This window comes from Vombatus ursinus, unplaced genomic scaffold, assembly GCF_900497805.2.
Source record: "Vombatus ursinus unplaced genomic scaffold, bare-nosed wombat genome assembly UNPS02001287.1, whole genome shotgun sequence".
Taxonomy (NCBI): domain Eukaryota; kingdom Metazoa; phylum Chordata; class Mammalia; order Diprotodontia; family Vombatidae; genus Vombatus; species Vombatus ursinus.
Genome location: NW_020941065.1, coordinates 19,763,372 through 19,783,142, shown reverse-complemented (window position 1 = coordinate 19,783,142; position 19,771 = coordinate 19,763,372). Strand labels below are relative to the sequence as shown.

Below are 19,771 nucleotides of genomic sequence, written 5' to 3'. Positions count from 1 at the left end.
GAAGACCAGAGGGTGCCCCAGGGAGTGGGGGCTAGTTTGATGGAACCCCAGGTCTTTCCATCTGCCTGGAAGAGGCTGGAGCTCCCTCAGACGCATCAGACTAGCTTACAATTTGACTGCTATGCATGTTTCTCAGAACACATCTATCAAGCTGTTCCCATTTTACAGGTGAGAAAGGTTTGGCCAAGTTTATGAAGCTGGACCCTGGTCTCAGGCCTTCTGACCCCAAAAGCAGGGTGCTCCCGCTCTATCCCGCTGCCTCAGAGAATTGACCTTGAGAGCCCAAGAGGGCCTTCCAGATGAATGGGCCCTTTTTCACGTTGAGTGCTCTGAGGGGGCTCAGACTCTCAAGTCTGGTAGGGAGAGGGAGGAAAGTGAGGGGCTGTACTGGAGGCCCCTCACCATCACCACTCACCTGCTTTCAGGCTCCAGTTTGCAGCAGATGGCGGCAAGGGGAAAGAAAGCCGGGGGACAATCTGTGGGCACAAACTTCTCCCAGAAAAGCTTCACGTTGAGGCCAAAGTCCAGTGTGCGGGGGAGACAGTCAGGGTCAGCATATACCTGCCCGATGATCTGTAGGGAGACCCAGGTGAAGTCACTAGCAGCAGGACAGAAGGGCAAGCTTTTTGGGAGTGCAGAATGGGAAGAGTAGGGAGACGAGCAGAGTCCTCCCCCAGCCAGACACAGCCCAGCATTCACTCCGTGTGTGACAGACACACCATGGCTCTCAACTGTAGTGAGAAGCTCAAAGCCAATTCAGCCTTTAGGTCTACCTCTCTGATGTGACAGGTGCTGTGCTAGATGCTGAACAAAAATATAGGAAGGGGTATTCAGAATGCTTGCCATCTTGGGGTGGGGGGAGGGGCGAGAAGGGGTGAAAATTAGGAACTCAAAATCTTGTGGAAGTGAATGTTGAAAACTAAAAATAAATAAATTTTAAAAAAAAGAAAAAAAAATACAGCAGTGGCTGCCCTCCAGAAGCTTACCCTCTACTGTGACAAGTACACAATACAATGCTTGTCCCAAGAAACAGCAAGCGATAAGTGGAAGGGGATGTTCCTGAGCTGTGCTGGGAAGGAGGCAAGGAGCGCATTCCAGGTGTGGGGGACCAGCTGAGCAATAGCTCAGAGCCCCCAAAGAGGGAGCAGCCAGCAGGGAGGACTGGACAGGGTGTGAGGTGCACACTGTAGGAACCAAGACTGGAAAGGTTGGTAAGTGGGGGTTAGGTGGTGGAAGGCTGAGGAGCCTCTACTGGATCCTGGGAGGCAATGGGGAGCCAGTGAAGATTCCTGAGGAGCACAGGGACGACAGGGACGGCTGCCTCCTGAGGAGGCAACACAGAGGGGTTCACAAGCTTGAGGGCTGAGAACTCAAAGGAGCCTGACAGGCCACTGAGTCTAATCCTTTCATTTTGCAGATCACAGACTTAGAGCTGGGAGGCACCTCAGAGGTCACGCGATTTACAGGTGAGATAACGACCAATGTTGCCCAGGTAGTGAGTGGCAGAGAGGGACTGGAAGCTAGGCCCTCTGACTTCAGATCCAGGGTCCTTCCACGTACTGCACTGACTCCTAAAAGAATAGAGAGGCTATCCTAGCGCCAACCAAAAAGAATGGACATGAGAGGTGATGGGGGGCAAGGAGCCCCAGCTGTAGAGATGGAAAGAAAAAGAAGAGTCAAGGATGACTGACCTCAAGATGGCACACCTGGCTGCCTAGAAGGAGGGCGATGCCTTGGACAGAAATGAGGCCATTTGGAGGCAGCCAACTGGCTCTTGGAGAGAATCATAATAAGTTCTATTTTAGATGTATCCAGCTCAAGATACACTGGGGTGGGAAAGGGCAGCAAGCAGCTGATAATATGAGGCTGGAGATCAGGAGAGATCTGCGAATCACATGGATCTAAGGAAGCTAATGAGATCCCCAAGAAGGAAGAGAATGGGGCCTGATGCTAAGTTTTAGTGAACGTCCAAGGTAACTCCAAAGGAGACTGAGCAGCAGAAATCAGACCAGAAGCAGCAGGTGCTTCTGCCAAAGCTGCTCGAAGGTCTGGAGGACGACTGACAACAGGAGAGGGATTGGGCAGTTCAGAGATGACAGGCAACAGTGGAGACAATGATTTCAGCTGAGTGACTCTTCTGCAGTTTGATTTCCAGGGACTGAGGAGTGAATGGGACGTGTGAGGAAGGGAGAGGTGACAAAAGCAGACATCCTTTCCAGGAGTTCAGTTATGAGATGGAAAAGAGATATTGGATCATAATCTGAGGAAGATAGAAAGGGGAAGGGTGAGAAGGGTTTTTTGTTTTTTGTTTTCTTCTTAAGGATGAGGAAGGCCTAGATATTAGGGAAGGAGCTAGTGGATGAAGAGAAACTAAAGATGAGAAACAGAGAGGGGGTGATGGAGGTGCCCAACTCCCAGACAAGGCGTTAGGTCTGGAGAGCTTAGCCCAACTCTTTATCAAAGACTCAAGTCCAGGAGGAATGTAGGGAGTATGCAGAGAGGTTTGGAGGGAGGGAGGAGGACTTCTGGCTTAGGTGCAATGGAGACTGTCGCCTAGGGGAGAATAGAGAAGTATGCCACCACCCAGGTCCCAGGGGACAATAGTGAGGGTCCAGCTCAGGTGAAATCACAAATGTGGAGCGAGCTCAGCCTTTGGCAGCAAATGAGCAGGACCTGAGAAGGTGGCTGAGAGGGAAGCTTGGGTAGGTGTGCCTGGCAATAGGCCAAGAAGGCTCCAGATTCTAGTGCTGAACTGGCAAACCATGAGGGAGCATGGGAATCCAGGTCTCCCTGATTCCAAGGCCAGCAGTCCAGTGTCTACTGGGACACCCTCATTGCCTCTCGCACTTTTCATCCTGGCCTCCCCAGCACTTAGCCCAGGGCGTTTCTTGTAATAAGTATCTGTTGAATCAAAAGGATGGGCTGCAACCTGCGCTGGCAAAGAGTGGCCACATCAATGAAAGTGTGTTATTGGCTATTGCTTCAAGTATGTCTATCTCTCACAGGATCTAACCTCCTTGAGGACAGGGAGTCTGTCTTATTTGGCCATCCTGAGGAAGGTACCCAAGCCAGGGTCTGCCCCTCACTGCATCGTGCTGAGCTGGGGTCTGAACTCACCTCACAGAGAACTATTCCAAAGGAGAAGACATCCACAGTCTCATCATAGCTCTTTCCTAGAGAACATGAAAGAGGAGGGGTGAGTACTTTTTTCCTGTCTTTTGCAGCTAGGTCTGGGCCAAGGTTCTAAGTCAGGGCTTGAACTCAATCTCAGGGAGGTGGTGAAGACTGAGCAGCAGGGGCAAGGATGCCAGGGTAGGAACCAAGCGACCTTGGTCTTGACCTTCAGGACTAGGTTGAAGGGTGCTCACTGGGGCAGTGGATGTCCTGCACAACTTTCTTTAGCAAAATGCTCACTGGCCCCCAAGGTGGCAAGGGCTTCTTAAAAGGGATGGAAATGACTGTTTCTACAACGCTGCCCATGGGGGGCAGCCCAGGCTTAGAAAGCCCCAAATCTTCTAACCCCAAGAGAATATTCTGTAGGGACCAGGACTGGCTCTTTAGGACAGTGTGTCCCAGCCAGGAAGAAGATCTAGGGCCTAGGCCTGAGTTGAAAGTGGAAAGAAAGCTTGGCCCACAAAGACTCAGCCCTGGCTCTGTTGCCACCGAGAGGCTTCCACAAGCAGGAGAATGGTGCTGAGAATGTTTGCAGTTCCTTCTCTCAAAGGGTTGTGAGGGCTTTGAAAACTGCTGAGCCAGAGCTTGCCTCCTCGAGATAGGCAGGGCAGACAGACAGGCAGACAGACAGGCAGGCAGACAGACAGGCAGGCAGACAAACAGGCAGGAAAGCAGGCAGGCAGGCAGACAGGCAGGCAGGCAGACAGGTAGATAGACAGACAGGCAGGCAAGCAGGCAGATAGACAGACATACAGAAAGACAGGCAAGCAGACAGGTAGGCAGGCACTCCCTCTACCAGGCAGGGGCAGCATGTAATGGAAAACAAAGAGGGAAGGGCAGCAGCTTGTCTGCCCATCTGGCTGCTGGAAGCTGCTCCATGAGGGGGAGCCACATTCCGGTTTTTAAGGAGATGGGGTGGGAAATGCCCACATGGACACACGCTTTTGGACCTCCCAAGGCACTTGCCACCACACAGCCTGCTCACCATTTAGCATCTCGGGGGCCATCCAGTAGGGGTTCCCCACCACTGTGTAGCGCTTTTTGCGGTCACTCTTACGCAGGGTGCGCTTCTTGGTGGAAGCCTTCTCTGAGCAGGGCTTCTTCCTCTCCTCCACAATGAGCCTTGAGAGGCCAAAATCGGCCACCACGACAGTCTTGTCCTGGCCAAAGACACAAAGCAGGTCTGTGACTGACCCCGCTGACCAGCAGGTTCCCACCCAGAACAGCTCAGATCCAGAGAGCACTGAGGGCATTTACAAAGCCCTCTCGGGGAGGTGGGCAGTGCCAGTGTTATGCCTCCGCTCTACAGAGGAAGGAGTGGAGGCAGAAAGGCCAAAGCCCCACCCAGCTCTAAGTGCTAGAGTCTGGTGTTCTCCTCACCCCATGTCACTGGCTGCCAGGGAACTCTCCAAAATGACATGGGAGCTTCTTGAAGGTGGCTATGGGCCACTTAAGGAGGGCCTGGCATGATGCCATGTCTCATGGGGGTTGGTGAAGAAGACCCCGAGATGGAAACGGAAATGAGGACAGAATCTGGGTAAAAGGTGGCGGTTCATGGAGGGGAGCTCGCGTAAACTTGGGAGAGAAAGGAGGAGAATGCAGGAGAGATGGGCATCTTAGAGGGACCAGACAGCAGAGGAGGGAGCCCAGCAGGCCTGGCACACAGAGCCAGGGGTCACAGAGCTTGGCCCTTCAGCTGAGAAGGGAAAGTGTCGCACTTCCTCGTCTCTGCACTCCCTCTGGAGCTGCTGCTGCCCCTCCGTCCCCCAGGGTGAGGCAGAGGCCCCACCAGGCAGGGTGGCTCACCCCCAGGGCACTCACCAGCTTGATGAGACAGTTGTGGGAGTTCAGATCTCGGTGAATGATGCACATGGAGTGCAGATATGCCTAGAATGGGAAGGAGCAGTGAGCAATGTCAGCGGAGGCCAGGCCCTCCTGGTCAAAGCTTGTCGGAAGCTGGCTCTCAAAAGGCACGACCACCTAGAATCTGCCTCTCTGATCCCAGCTCTGCTCCACCTCAGCTAATGGATCATGGCTTCCCATTTCCAGCCAGTGTAAGCCAGGCCCTCAAGCCCTCCCTGCTCTCTGGCTCCATGACTGCCTCTTGGGGACATGTTTTCCTCAGAGCCTTGGTTCCTCTGGGGGTGCCCCACTCCTGTTCTGAGGGATGCACAGCCAGGCCTCGTGGAACAGTCACCCCCTGAGCTGACTGGGGCTTGAGCACTCTTCTTCCAGAGGTTCAAGCACTGTCAGCCCACCCTGTCCTCGCTTTGGCCAGACAACTTCACCAGCCACTTGGCTAATAATATCCACAGGACCTCTCTCAGCTTTCCCACCTCTTCTCAGGATAAAAAGTATGTCATGTCTTTTTTCAGAATATGCTCCATCTTGTCTGAATATTTAAAATTTTTTTATTCTCAATTTAAATACCAAAAAAGAACATCTCCATACACATAGAACCACAGGAAACGAAATCTCCATTTCACCCCACTTGCTTTTAAAAAAAAAAAAAGAAAAGAAAAGAAAGGTACATAATAAAAGCTACGCTTCACTTTCAAAGCTGTTCTGGCTGTCGGTACTTCCTTCAGTTTTCTTTCATGAATTTTAAAAAATGTTCCAATGGGGCCTCACTATTAATAGCTTCCCCTCTCCCCACTCTCCTCCAACACCCCTCTAGAACAGGAGGGCTTAACTTGGGGGCCCCTTGAGCAATTTCAAAGGGTACAAGAATTTGATATTTTTAAAAAATATTTTGATAATGGTATTTCAGTATAATGAGTTTCTTTATATAATACGTTTAAAAGCTTTCTTCTGAAAAGGGGTCCCCAGGCTTCCTCAGACGTCCACAAAAAGGTGCATCCTGAACCTCTCGCTCTGCCCTGGCTCCTCTCCCACGTACATACAGGCTTAGGTGTCCCCATCCCTTGTCTCCTTTCAGTCAGACCCCTGGAAGAGGCTCCCAACTCATCAGCCCGCCCCTAATACGCTCCAATCCATCCTCCACAGAACTGCCAAAACAATGTTCCTAAAAGCACAGATCTGACTAGGCCGACGCCATTCCTCCACTCCAGGCTCACCCACACCTACAGGATAAAACGCCCCCAATACTCCTCTCGGCCTGGCACCACAGGGCCAGCCTCACCGGGCCTACCTTCCTTCATCGCCCTCTCTCCAGGACTGGAATGCCCCATTTCTGCCTCTCTGCTGGCTATGGGCCTGCTGGCCAGCCTGCCTCCTTACCCTCCAGCCCAGGTGTGGCCTCCCCCATGAAGGTATGCTACATTCCCTGGCACAAAGTACCAGCTCTCACCATCTGGCTTCTCTCATCCTTGCTGGCCAGAACCTGTCCCCCTCCTAGACTGCAAACTCCTTGAGGGCAGATCGGGCTGCTTTTCATCTCTGTCTGCTCTTAGCACCCAGCAATGTGCTGGACCTGGGGCTGGCTGAAGGGGGGTTTCTCCTGAGACTGCCCCTCGAGTCCCTTCCATTTGCACTCAGTTTAAAACCGTTTGCATGGCTGTCTTCTGTTTTATATCAGGCGCATCCCTCCCCTCCCCAAGGCCTGGCTCTTACTCAGGCACCCCTAGCCTTGGATAGGAGGGGAATCAACACTCATCGCTTTCACTGCACCCCCCGCCGACTGACTCCCAAGTGCCTCAAAACCTGCACTCTGCGCTCACGCGCTTGAAGTCATTCTCAGAGCAGGCCTCAGCGGCTCCTCGTTGCCAAGGCCAGTGAGGCTGTCCGTGTGTCTGTCTCCCACGCTCCAGTCCTGCTACATAGTTCTCATGGGTACCTCAAAGTCAACATATTCAAAACCAGACACCACCACCCTCCCCCCAGCCACCCCAGGTCTGTTGTGAGCATCACTACGCTCTTGGTCACCAGGCGTGAAACCTGAATCATCTTGGGTTCCTGCTCGACCCTGGGAACTCTGCGTCCTCCCCAGGCCCTGTCATTCTCTCTTTCTGTCCTCTCTTTGCCATTACCATCATTAGCACCCTCCGTCAGAGCGGTAGCCCAGGCCATGAATCTCTCTGTCCCAACCAGATTCATCTACATTCACATTAGCCTTCCTTGAAATAAAGGTCACTTCCCTGCTCAACAACCTTCAATGGCTCCTCTGGACAAGCCACTCAGCCCAGTGCTCACCACCTTTCTAGCCTCTTTCTCAGGGTGAGCTCCACCTGCTAGTCTAACTTTTAGATTCTCCCTGCTCCCCAGATAAGGCTGGCCATCCTCTGCCTTCATGCCTCGGCTCCCTTCGGTTCTCCTATGTGGACTGTCCCTGTCTGACACACCCCACGGGGCTGGTCAAAATCCCATCTCTCACAGCTCGGCCCATTTACTGCTTCCTCTAGGAAGCCTTTTCAGCTTGAACCCTGTGAGCAATCGGCTTGCTCACGGCACTTGTCAGATTCTCCCTCTGATCAGACTCTGAATGGACATACTTCCTCTCCCATAACCATGAAACTACTAAGAGGTAGAGTTGGGACCGGAACCCAGATCTCCTGATCTTGAGTCATTCTGTGAGGGGGGAGGGAAGGAAGGAAGGAAGGAAGGAGTGAAAGAGGAAGGAAGGAGGGAAAGAAGGAAGGAAGGAAGGAAGGAAAGGAGAAAGGAAGGAGGGAAAGAGGAAGGAAGGAGGGAAGGAAAGAAGGGAGGGAGGGAGGGAGGAAGGAGTGAAAGAGGAAGGAGGAAGGAAGGAAGGAGGGAAAGAAGGAAGAAAAGAAGGGATGGAGGGAGGAAGGAAGGGAAGAAGGGAGGGAGGGAGGAAAGAAGGAAAGGAGGAAGGAGGAAAGAAGGAGGGAAAGAAGGAAGGAAGGAAAGAAGGGAGGGAGGAAGGGGGGGTGGTAGGAAGGAGTGAAAGAGGAAGGAAGGAGACGGAAGGAAGGGAAGAAGGGAGGAAGGAAGGCTGCACTGGAGGATGGGGGCTCAAACCCAAGACCCTGTCCTTGCTCTCTGGGCGATTCCTGATATCCCTGCTAAGGCAGTAAAGCGAGGGAGGCCCAGAGGAGGCAGAAAGTGAAGGAGAACTGGCCAAAGAGTCTGGTCAACCCAAGCGTCCTGCTGCATTTGGTCTCAACTCTTCAGTCTCTCACCAGCAGCTTGTCTGCCAGGAACCGAGAGGTGACTCTGGACATACTCACCATCCCAGAGGCGATTCCTTTAGCGAAGCTGACCTTCTGTTGCCAAGGAAATGGGTCCTGCAGGATAAGAAGGACTGTCAGCCTTAAGGGAGGCCCTTGGCACCACATTGGGACAAGTACGGGGGGGGGGGGGCTTGGTCTCTACCTTGAGTCCTATTCCCACCCAAGGGCTTCTGGCTGGAGGGAAGGGAAGCTGCTCAGTGACCATCTAGCCCAACCCCCTTATTATAGGTGAGAGAGCTGAAGACCAAGGGCAGGAAAGGGCTTGAGATTCTCAGATCAGGCCATCTCAACCCTCCTCATTTGACAGATGAGGAAAGTAAGGCCCCGAAGGGGCAAGGAACACAATCATGGTTACAGACAGCTTTAGTGACAGAGAGGGGACTTGCACCCATAAAGCTCTCTCCACTACACACTGGCAGTTTGTTATAAACTGACTAGTTTTCTGTCAGTGTTAATGAGTCCAGCTTTGAACCTAGGTCCTCTGACTCCAAACCCAGCGTTCTGTCCACCACACACATGCCCTGAGCATCAGATGCCTGTGAGGACCCACCCCAAACAGGGCCATGTTGGTTGCTGCTGCTGCGAGCTAACACAAGAGAGCCTACCGGGAGCCCACCCGTCGGGACCCCGTCCCTCCACACTGACCACGCTGCGCAGGAAGTCCTTCAGGGTACCCCCCTCGATGTACTCTGTCAGCAGGTTCAGCTTCCTGTCCTTGTAGAGGACCCCGATAAACTTGAGCACGTTGGGATGGTCCAGGCTCCTCATGACTTTCACCTGAGAGGCAAGACAGTGTTATCGCTGGCGAGGCCTTGTCAGGCACAGCTGGGCAGAGAGGGAGGGCACCCCTTCCGCCTCTGGGGATTAGATGCTGAGCAGCTTGACAGACAAGGAAAACCAAGACAGACTGTCAGAGGAAGCTTGGGATTGCTTCTGTCCAAGGGACTCACTAGTTGGCATTTGTATAATCTGGCAGGCTGGCACTGTCATCATCACCACTTTATACCTGAGGAAGCTGAGACAGACAGAGGCTGTGATCCTACAGCTGCTAAGTGTCTCAAGGCCGGGTTTGAGTTCAGATCTCCCTGATTCCAGGCCTAAAGCTCCACCCACTGCTCCAACACCTCCATGTCACGAGTCACAAAGCTAGAATTGCCAGGCTATGGGGTTAGAGACAGTGAGGAGCTGAGGAGGCCTCCTGGGCTGGGAGCCTGAGCCTCTGGGAGGACGGCTCTGCCTTCTACAGTCACAGGGAAGGTTGGGGGGCAGGGGACAAGCTAAGAAGCTCGTTTTGGACACATTGAGTTGAAGATGTCTACTGGATGGCTCGCATGGGTTGTGCCTGCAAGGCAGCAGGAGGGAGAGGCAGCCTGGAGGTGACAGGGAGGTCAGGGCAGGACTCTGAGAAGCCTCAGCAGAGATGAGGACTGAATCCACAGGCGCTGAGGGGGTCACCAAAGCAAAGTCCCCAAGTTTTCCCTTGGCGGCTCCCACAGCTTCCCCCTAAGATTAAGAGATTAAGATTAAGAGAGATCTCAGGGCCCACTTTTAGCTCTCAGGGAAGAATGCACCGGCTCTACCTTGCCACTAACATGGCCCTGCTTCTGGGGAGGGCATCACCAGTCCTAATTGGAGTCCCTGGGTCCGGGATCTCAGCAGATGTCCTCAAGTCTTCCTTCTCAGCCCATCCCATCTCTTCCAGCAGACTGCCCCTTTATCACCCCCACATCTTACTTCTCTGCAGCATTTCTGCTGGTCTACCAGCTTTGGCCTACAGACATGATCACATCACTCCCAGCTCCCCCACAACCCCTCACTAGCTAAGCTCCATCTCTCTCCTCCTGTTTGTGGCTAAGCTCCCTGAGAAGGCCAGTTTACAGTAGAAATCTCCACTTCACTCCCTTAACTCTTTGCAGTCTGGCCTCCTCCCTCACTATTCCACCAACACTGCTCCCTCTGAAGTAACCAATCAGTCGCCAAATCCAGTGGCCTTTTCTCAATCCTCAGTCTGGACCTGTCTGCAGCCTTTGATGCTGCAGATTACCCTCTTCTCTCTAGGTTTTTGGGATACCCTTCCCCACCCCAGCCCTCCTGGTTCTCCTCTTCTCTCTCTGACCACTCCTTCTGCCTCCTTTGCTGGATTCTCATCCAGGTCAAGCCCTCTCACTGGAGGTGTCCCCCCGGCTCCGACCTGGGCCCTCTTCTCTTCTCTTCTCCCTTTATACTAATTCACTTAGTGCTCATCAGTTCCCATGGATTCAACTCTCATCTCTATACTGGTGATTCTCAGATGGATCTGCCCAGTCTGAACCTCTCCACTGACCTCCAGTCTAGTCTTACCTCTGCAATTGCCACTTGGACCTTTCCAACTATATCTTAAATTCAACATTTCCCAAATGGAACTCTTCCTTTCCTCCAAACCATCCCCTCTTCCAAACGTTCCTGTTATAGTCAAGGTTACCATCATGATCCCCGGCACCTGGGCTGGCCACGTAGGTGTCATCTGGATACCCCTTTCACTCCCTGTATCTAATGAGCTGCCACACCTGGTCATTTCTGCGTCTGTAACATCTCTCCACTACAGCCCTTTCTCTCCTCTTGGTGCTGAGGGGCAGGCCCTCATCATCTCACGCTGGGCCCTTTAGAGGGCTGCCCTCACTAGAATCCACCTCCGCTCAGCTGTCAGTCATTTTCCTAAAGCATGGATCCCTATTTAATCAGCTCCCTCTCACCTCCAAGATCAAATAAGAAATGCTTGTTTTGGCCCTTGAAACCCTTCTCCCACGTTCCGTCGCCATGGCTGCATGGACTGGGATCCCTTGACCCTCACCCTCCTGCTGCTTCTAGAGCCAGGCCCCGCCCCCCCAGCTCTCTACTCCAGGTGTTTCCCCAGCTGTCTTCAGGCCTGGGGCGGGGGGTGGTGGCTCTGCCTCCCTTCTGTCTCAGCAAAGGTCCTGCCTTCCTGATTCCCCTCATGCTGGCGCCTTCCTGCCTGTAGCTCATACAAAGGTGTTTGCACGCTGTCCCCCATTAGATTGGGAGCCCCTTGAGGGCAGGGACTGGCTCCTGCCTTTCTTTGTGTCCCTGGCTCTCGGCACAGAGCCTGGCACACGGCAGACGGTCAGTACATGCCAGGTGATTGCCTCATCTCTCCCACATCCTCCTTATGTGATCAGCTGCCACATCTCACCCTTTCTCCCTCTACATCGCCACATCTATGCCCCTCTCTGCTCTCACTACTACCTAGTTCAGGTTGTGAGGGAACCAGTCTCCTCATTTGTCTTCTGGCTTCTTGTTTCTTCTCTTCAATTTGTCTTTCAAACAACTGGCAATCAATCAACAAGCATTTATTAAGTACCTACTATATGCAAGGTGCTATGCTAGCTGCTGGGGACACACAACCAAAAATGAAACAGTCCCAGGCCTCAAGGAGCTCCCGGTCTACTTGGGAACACAACATCTGCATCAAGAGGTATACACAAAACACAAGTCAACAGAAAGTAAACCCATGTGGGTTGGGGGCATCTGGCGGACGAGGGCACTAGCAGCTGGGGATGGGGCAGGAAAGGCCTCCTACAAAAGGCCACCTGCACACCCAGGAAATAAGAGGTACAAGGGAGAAGGGAGCAGGCTGCAGGCCCAGCCGACAGCCCGGGCAACAGCCTGGAGAATGGACCTGAAGGCCTCTGGACTCTATGGTGAGTCAGGCTGGACAGCAGAGAGCAGGAAGGGGACCAAAGCGGCACAAAGCAAGAAAGGAAGGTCAAGGTCAAACACAGCAGCGGCCCTGAGGGCACACTGTCTCCTCCAATCTGTTTGTCACGGCCTCACAGGCCTACGGCTGAAAGGGGGCCTGTCCACAGGCTAGAGCTCTCAGGCTAAGGGCTATTTCTTTAGTACCTCAGCCTTGCACACAGCTGGCACTTAATAAATGCTGCCCTGAAGAGGGTCATTTCCATCCTACTCTTTGAGTAGTTGGTTCTTAGAACAGGAAAAGGTGGACTGTTCTCAGGGCCTCCAAGGCCCACCCTCCATACCTCCGTTAGGAAAGTCTTCTGTGTCTCCTCGTCACACCGAATCAACTCCTTCATAACCATGACCTTGCCGGTAGCCTTGTGTGTCACCTGTTGGAAGATTGAGGGGATGACCAGAGGAGTGACTGCAGACATCCCCGGGGAATTCCCTAGTAGGGGCTTCTTGAGTTGGCTGGGCAGAAACACTGTGGCCGAGGGCCTTGGGGATCTGGCTGGGAACCGCTATACCAGGGCCTCCCAGGTTCTGAATGCTATCAGGTGTGAGCGTGTGCACACATTCAGAGCCAGCACACAGGAAGTCTGGAGGCCCATCAGGGAATATACATTTCCCCCTGAAGAATTGGTTTTACATAGAATACCATGAACCAGAAAAAGGAAATGGAAAGCAAGACAGGATGGAGTGGGAAAATCCATGATGTGCCAAGACAAAGAGGGATTCCAGCCACTGGGCAAAGGAGTCAGCTGGGACTCAGAACTGCTTGGGGCAGGGTCTGTAGGATAGCCAGGCATTGGGAGCCAGAGAGTCAGGGAGTCAGGGAGGCGCCATGCTTGCCTCTCCTTCCCTTCTCTGGGACAAGATGCACGTAAGAGACAGGGAATGCACTGCTTACCTGGCCCCACCTCCCATCCATGTGCAGAAGGGGAGGAGGAGAGAAACAAGCGTTAGTCGCCTAGGCTGCTAGCCCCGCCAGAATAGGTGTTAGATAAAGTAATCACTGATTTAATAGGGAGGGGATCACTGAGACCCAGACACTAAAGCTGCCCTTGGGGTAACTGGGCCTCCGGAGCCAGATGGGACATGGGCATTCCCATTTCTAGGCACTCCGTGAGCCTAAGTGAGGATTCACCAGCTGGAACCAGAAGGTTGAGAAAAACAAGGAAACAAGTATTTGGATGAGAATGAAGGGTCAGCAGCTCTGCCCCTGGCCTGTCCCCTCTGTCCCCACCATGCCACCTCCCAGCAGCCTTTCCTTTCTCCCTCCTCCAACCTACTCTTCACACCCCTGCTGGGTCACAGAGCTAGTCATGCCACTTCTCTTTCCAAATGGCTCCCTTTCGTGGCTGGGCTCAGCATGGAAGGGCCTCCACATGCTGCCTCTCTTGTTGCAGTCAAACATGCAGCATTAGCCCACCACCGCACACACTTCGTGTTGGCTTACCCCAACTGAACGCAGCCCACAGAGCCAACGGGTGGCACAGATGACGTTCCCCCCGCATCCTCACCTTGATAGCCTGTCCAAAGAAGCCCTTCCCCAGGACCTCTCCGTGGGTCAGGTCGCAGGGCCGGAAGATCTGCTGAGAGTAGCTGCTTGAGCAACGCAGGGATTCAGAGCGGCTGATGTCTCGGCTGAGCAGCAGAGGCTCCTTGGGGGAGCAGGGGCCCGGGGACTTGGAAATACTGTTACTGCGCCTGGGGAAGGATGATCGGTGGGGCAAGGGTTAGGGCCTAGGCAGGCAGGGCACATGCTAGGATAACCACTGGAGAGACCCCGTGCCGAAGGTCAGCAGACTGGGCCTTTGCACAGCTCGCCAACAGTCCTGATGTCAGTCAGAGCAGCAGGCTGCCTGGGGGGCGGGAGGTGGGGGGCGGTGGGAGGTTCTCCTCCAGGAGCTCTCCAAGCAGAAGCAGACAGAGCATGGGTCAGGTAAAGCAGGGATTCCTTTCAGATGTGGCCTCCCTCTTTTCACACTCTCTTCATCTCAAAAGCCCAGAACATCAACCCTCATGGGGTCTCTGCCAAAGTGGTGGCAGCCTTTCTCACCAAAGCCAACCCCTTCCCATGGGTCGCTGACCCATTCCCAGCACCCAACATCTCTCCTCCTGCTACCGATCACTTCTTTCCCTGCTGCTCTCAAACACATTCAAGTCTCTCCTATCCTTAAAGAGCCTTTGGTAGACCCAGCGTCCCCCTTAAGCTATTGTCTTACCCCTCTCCTCGGCCAAGCCCCTGGGACAAGCTGTCTACACTCACCGGCCTCACTTGCTCTCAGCTCTTTGCAATCTGGTTTCTAATCTCAACACTCACCTGAATCTGCCCAATCTGTGGCCTGTTCTGTCCTCTTCCTCACAGTCCTGTCAGACTGTCAGACATAGTTGACCAGCCTCTTTCTCTTCTCTGTGCTTTCCCAACACCCCTCTCTCCTGGCTCTCTCCTAACTCGGGGGCTCCCCAAGGTTCTGCCCTCAGCCCTCTCCTCTTCTCGGGAATCTCACTGGCTCATGGGTTTAACAATCGTCTTTATACAGATCACTCACACATCTGTCTCTCCCTCTCTTCCCTGAACTTCAGTCCTGAATTGCCTACTACATCTTCCAAACTGGATGCCCCTGAGACATCTCAAACTCAGCATGTCTAAAACAGAATTCGTCTTTCTGGTCAAACTCGTCCCTCGTCCACATTTCCTCATTTCTGCTAATGGCCCTGCCATTATTCTGGCCTCCTGAGTGTTTCACTTCAGCATCACCTGTGACTCCTCACTCTTCTCCAACCCCCATATCCAATCAAAATCCAACTTTTTCAGCTTCTAACCTCACAGCACTTTCTAGCACCCTATCCCTTCTGCCCCTTCACCCAGCTCCCACCTTCCTTTGGCCCTCATCACCATTGAAATCATTCGAGCAGCTTCCTGATTGGCCTCCCTCCTGTCCACCTACCACACTGCTACCAGTCACTTTCACAAGCTCAGATCTCACCATGGGTCTGCTCAACTACCCCGAGCAGCTCCCCCCTGGCCTCTGGGATGAAATTCAAGTGTCTTTCTTTAGCTTTTAGAGCCTTTCCCCACAGTATCATGGGTCACTGTTCCCCCCGCCCTCTAGGATCCAGCCAAATGGGCCGCCTCTTTTCTCCTAAGGTGTAGACCAAGCATTGTCTTCTGTATGAAGCCCAGCTTCTCCCTCCCTCCCTCCTAAGCGACCTTGTATTTAGCTAGTTTGTATATATTTGTGCTTATTCACTTGTATGTGTGTCCTGTTGTCTTCCTCATTGGTCTTAGCTCCGTGCAAGAAGGGACTCTTTCCTTCCTTGGCTTGTATCCTGACACAGTGCCTGGAATAATCAGTAATCCTCCTTAACTGATTGTCAGCTGATGAGTTTGACCAGAGCTGCTGAGGTTCCTTCCCTGGCTCTCCAACTCTCAGCCTGTGGATGTCCTGTCTAGAAGGCTCCTCAGCCCCAGGGGATCACACCCAGACTGGCTAGTCCAGCCTGACCACCACTAAGGGAGGTCTGCTAAAGAGGCTACTCCCACACTTCTAGAGTGAAAGCTGAACAAGAGCGATCCTATTCCTTTGTCCCCCAGTGCCGTGCACAGGTCAGGGCCACACCTGAGAGATCGCCTCCGCAGTGTCCCATCCAGGTTCTCCTTAACGTCCAGTGTGCTCCCGGCATGAGGGACCCCGACGGTCTTCATATGGGGGGAAAGCCGGGAGTCCAACCGGAGGTGATCCAGGTGCTGGGAGACAGGGTCATGCTCAATCAAGAGCTGAAGGGTCTGGCTCGTCTTGCCAATCATGTCCTCCACCTGGAGGTGAAAGCAAGGTGAGCTGGCTGGCTTTCCAGAGGATTCCCTCTCCTCGTCTATTCTCTTTCTCCTCCCTCTCTAGCTGAGCAGGCTACAGGGAGGTGACCCTCTGACCGCTGACCATTCTTCTCTTGTGGATGGCTTCAGTTCTCAGAGGGGGCTCATGGCTGGGTCTCATAGCAGCTGACCCTGCACTGTCTAAACAAGCTTACTAGAGGCCCCTCCTTCTCTGTACTTTGATTAGTCAGGTGGATGTGGGAAATCATAAGTCTCAAGAGGAGAATCATAGGACATTAGAGCTGGGAGAGACTTTAGACATCATCTAGTTCTCCATTTTACAAGTCAGGAAACTGAGGCCTGTAGAGGGAAAGTGACTTACCCAACGTCACAAGTCTCTAAACCCCCATGTTAAGGGTCTACACTCCACCATGCTGCCTCCCCTCCCTTCCTCACTCCACCCCACCCCATCCCCATCTCATTACCAAGTCCAGAAAGGGGAAGAAGGACGGACCAGGGAGACAGAGGGAAGCTCTAGGATCTGGGCCTACTCCCTAGCAAGAAGTCAGCCATCATTTTCTAGACACAGCGGAAGGCTCCAGAATGCATACATACCTCCTCTACCCGCAGGGTTCGGACAGGGGTCCCATTGATTTCCAGAATCCGATCCCCAGGGTGGATGGCATTTCGGACGTTGGGGCTGATGTGCATTCGGCTGACCCTGAACAGAGACAGAAACGCAATGGGAGAAGAGGGCAGGGCGAAGGAGCCATCAGGCTGATTCATGTAGATGCCATGAATGTTGATTCAGGACAGGCTTCCTTTGTGCAGGGTCAGAGATGCCTGGGCATTTCTTCCCTCCTCTCTCGGGACAGCACAGCCTGCCCTGTATGATGGCATGACCCAACACTTCAGGCCTCAGGCCCCATTCTGCTTTTTCCAAGTCTGAGACCTAAGGCTGGCTGACAGACAGCAAGGGAAGGCAAGAAGTCCTGGGGCCCAGGAAGGGCAGCTGTGGGGAGGGATTCCCCATCAGGCAGGTACTGGGGAACTGCCCAGGCTCTGAAAACCTCCAGGCCCACCTCTGGGGAGTCTTGGATACTTACTCATTCACTTGTACGGTGGTGGCATAGTCAGAGCAGGCACTTTCGATGGACACAGAGAAGCCTCTCTTGCCCTCAGTTGTGGCTGGCATGGAGATGAGCGTGACGGAGTAAGGCAGCTGGTCATGGGCGGACTCCGTGGACAGCCTCTCAAACATGGGCGTAAGTACCACCTCATTGTAGCACTTGCCACTGCACAGAGAAGATAACCTGTGAGCAAGCCTCTTCTTCTCTTCACACAGGCCCTGCCAATCCCCATCCCCATCCCCATCACTCCTTTTCAGGGAAGGCCACAAGGCCCATGGGACACCCAGGCACTCTGCCACCTCTGGATTCAGGCCTCTGGGCAGAGGTGGACTTGACAGTAAGCTTGTTATGTTACAACCAAGTCATTTCATTTCTATGTTCTCAACTGATTCTTTAAATAATTCTGTGAGGTAGGCAGGTCATTTAAAAGAGGAGCAAGCGGGGTGTGGCTTACGCAGAGGTCGTCTCCCCCCCCCCACCCCAGATTCTCTGTGGAGTGCATATGACAAGTAGCACCAGCTGCCATCACTTTACCAGTACAGAGTGGAATGCTGAACCAGGGCATATGCATCTCCATCCTCAATGATCACCTTGCAGCTCATGCAGGCAAAGCATTCCGGGTGATACTTGTATTCTCCAGCTACCTGTGTGGGACGGAAGGAAGGGGGGAAGGGAGATGGGACAAGTCTCCTATTATCCAGGAGCCTTGATCATTCCAAATGTCCTAGGGCCAAGAGGGGCTTGCTCTAAGTCATGTGCTTAGCACGCTGACTTCTCAGGAGCAGGCCCAGCAGCAGAACAGGGCAGGACGTGCCTTGTTCAAGCACAGGGACGTCGCAAGACACTCCTGTTCACTCCACCAGCCTCACTGAAGGGTCTCTGGTCCAAACTGAGGGAAATACTCATATCCTTATATTGAGCCCAGTCTCAGTAGGAAGGGGTCTCCGAGGTCACTTAAGACATGTCCTGGATCAGACGCCTGCCTCTGGCCTCCCTGACAGGCCTCAGCAGCTCCCAACCGCCCATCCTGGAGAAGCCCAGCTCCTTGGCCGGGGATTCTTGCAGCTCAGGCCTCCACACCTCAGACTGTTCTCTGTGACTGGACCCTCCTCCTCTCACTTCAGAGGTGCCGAGCCTGCAGATGCAAAACTCCAGGTCCCTAGAACCAGATTAAAATGGGATTGGGAACTGTCTCACAACATAACACAGCACAGCTAATGCCAACCTGGGGTTTTCTAAGGTTTTCTATTTGCGTTTGACACCGTTGCCATACCTCCTGTCTTAAAAGGCACTTGCCAGGTCATGCTGTTGTTCATCAGTGTTGGCAGCTTACCCCCTACTAGATAATAAGCTTCTTGAGGTCAGGAATCATGTCTTAGCTAAACTATCCTCCAGGATCAGATTCAAGGTGTCCTAAAAGTCTCAGTGCAGTTTAAAAGCAACTAAAACTTAAAAGCCCATCCAAACACCTCTGGCTTCCCGTGTGCATTCATTGGCTATTACCCCCTTTTACGCCGCTCCCACTCCAAGCACGCCATCTCCCATCTCGCTGCCTTTGCACTGGCTGTCCCCAACACCTGGAATGCCCTCCCCCTCCTCACCTCTGCCTCAGGAGGTACTGCAAGCACCACCTTCTACACGGAACCTTTCCTGTTTTCTGACACCCACCCAATTACTGCTCTTTTGTCTCCCCCCTCCAAACCCTGGCCTTTTCCTGGTTTGAATTTACTGTGTGAGCGTGTATGTATGTGTGTGAACCTGTGTTCTTCCCTGTTAGGATGTAAGCTCCCTACGAAAGAGCTCGTCTCCTTGTCTGCATTCCCAGGGTCTCCCTCTGTATCCGGGGCCATCACCAGTCGCCCTGATCTATATCTGGCCACTGGACCCAGCTGGCTTGGAGGACAAAGTGAGGCTGGCGACTCTGCACAGCCCCGCCTCACTTAAATCCAATTCACTTGCATGTCCTGGTTTCACCTCCCTGATGTCATGGTCTTCCCGGAGAACCAAGGACAAAGTACAACAACAACTCAGGGTCTAGCACAGTCCCTGGCACACAGTAGGTGCTTAATAAAGGCAGTAGTTTTTTCCTTTATCTTCACCTGTCCCACAGAGCCCCTTCTAGAGTCTGTACTTGAGGGTAAGCCAACAGACCTGGCCTGCCTGGCCCCCACCACCAGACACTCTGACGAGCTTGCAGATTGACACCAAGACACCCTTTCCAGAGATGACATCAGAAAGGGCGGCTGCTTCTTTTCCCCTCTGCACCCTGACGCTGTCTCCACATTGCGGCTCATCGCCCCGACCCAATGAAGGAGACAACAGGCCGGCAGAGAGAGCCCTGGCATTACAGAAGCGAAGGATTTCAGTATAGGGAGGGAGGCCTCCCACCATCTTACAGAAAAAAACCAGGCCTCGAGCAGGGCAGAGAGCTGGGAGCAGCAGAGCCTGGGTCCCCAACTCATCATCCTGGACTTGTGGAAGCCTAGGCAGAGACTGAACGAACCTCTCCGGTCTCCACTTTCTCATTTGTAAAATAAAAGCACTTGACAAGATCAGTCAGATTACAACCTTTTTGGTGTCATGGACCCTTCTTAGAAGTCATATTTTTAAATATACAAAATAAACATCAAAGAATTGCAAAGCCAATCAATTCTACTAAAATACAATTGTCACAATATTAAAAGTTCCCGGAGCCAGGTGAAACCCTGGACCCTAGGGTGCTTTAAAGTTTCCAAAACATTTTATAAATATTGTCTCAT

At 53.1% G+C, this 19,771-nt stretch overlaps 1 protein-coding gene and 1 long non-coding RNA gene across 3 annotated transcripts in view; one reads left to right on the top strand and one right to left on the bottom strand.

The window, feature by feature from the left end:
- LIMK2 (LIM domain kinase 2) overlaps positions 1-19,771 on the bottom strand; it is a 67,028-nt gene that overhangs the window by 2,138 nt on the left and 45,119 nt on the right. For both annotated transcript variants that reach the window (XM_027863814.1, XM_027863819.1), the window contains 12 exons: positions 17,547-17,656; positions 16,989-17,177; positions 16,498-16,603; positions 15,689-15,885; positions 13,586-13,772; positions 12,365-12,451; positions 8,973-9,104; positions 8,325-8,381; positions 4,996-5,061; positions 4,160-4,334; positions 3,118-3,173; positions 416-573 (listed from right to left, as the gene is read on the bottom strand). In XM_027863814.1, the coding sequence (XP_027719615.1) occupies positions 416-573; positions 3,118-3,173; positions 4,160-4,334; positions 4,996-5,061; positions 8,325-8,381; positions 8,973-9,104; positions 12,365-12,451; positions 13,586-13,772; positions 15,689-15,885; positions 16,498-16,603; positions 16,989-17,177; positions 17,547-17,656 (1,520 nt within the window). The remainder of the gene's footprint in view (positions 1-415; positions 574-3,117; positions 3,174-4,159; positions 4,335-4,995; positions 5,062-8,324; positions 8,382-8,972; positions 9,105-12,364; positions 12,452-13,585; positions 13,773-15,688; positions 15,886-16,497; positions 16,604-16,988; positions 17,178-17,546; positions 17,657-19,771) is intronic.
- LOC114044401 lies at positions 3,112-19,567 on the top strand. Its single transcript, XR_003569228.1, has 2 exons — positions 3,112-3,196; positions 19,123-19,567. It is a non-coding gene; the product is annotated as an uncharacterized LOC114044401 (long non-coding RNA).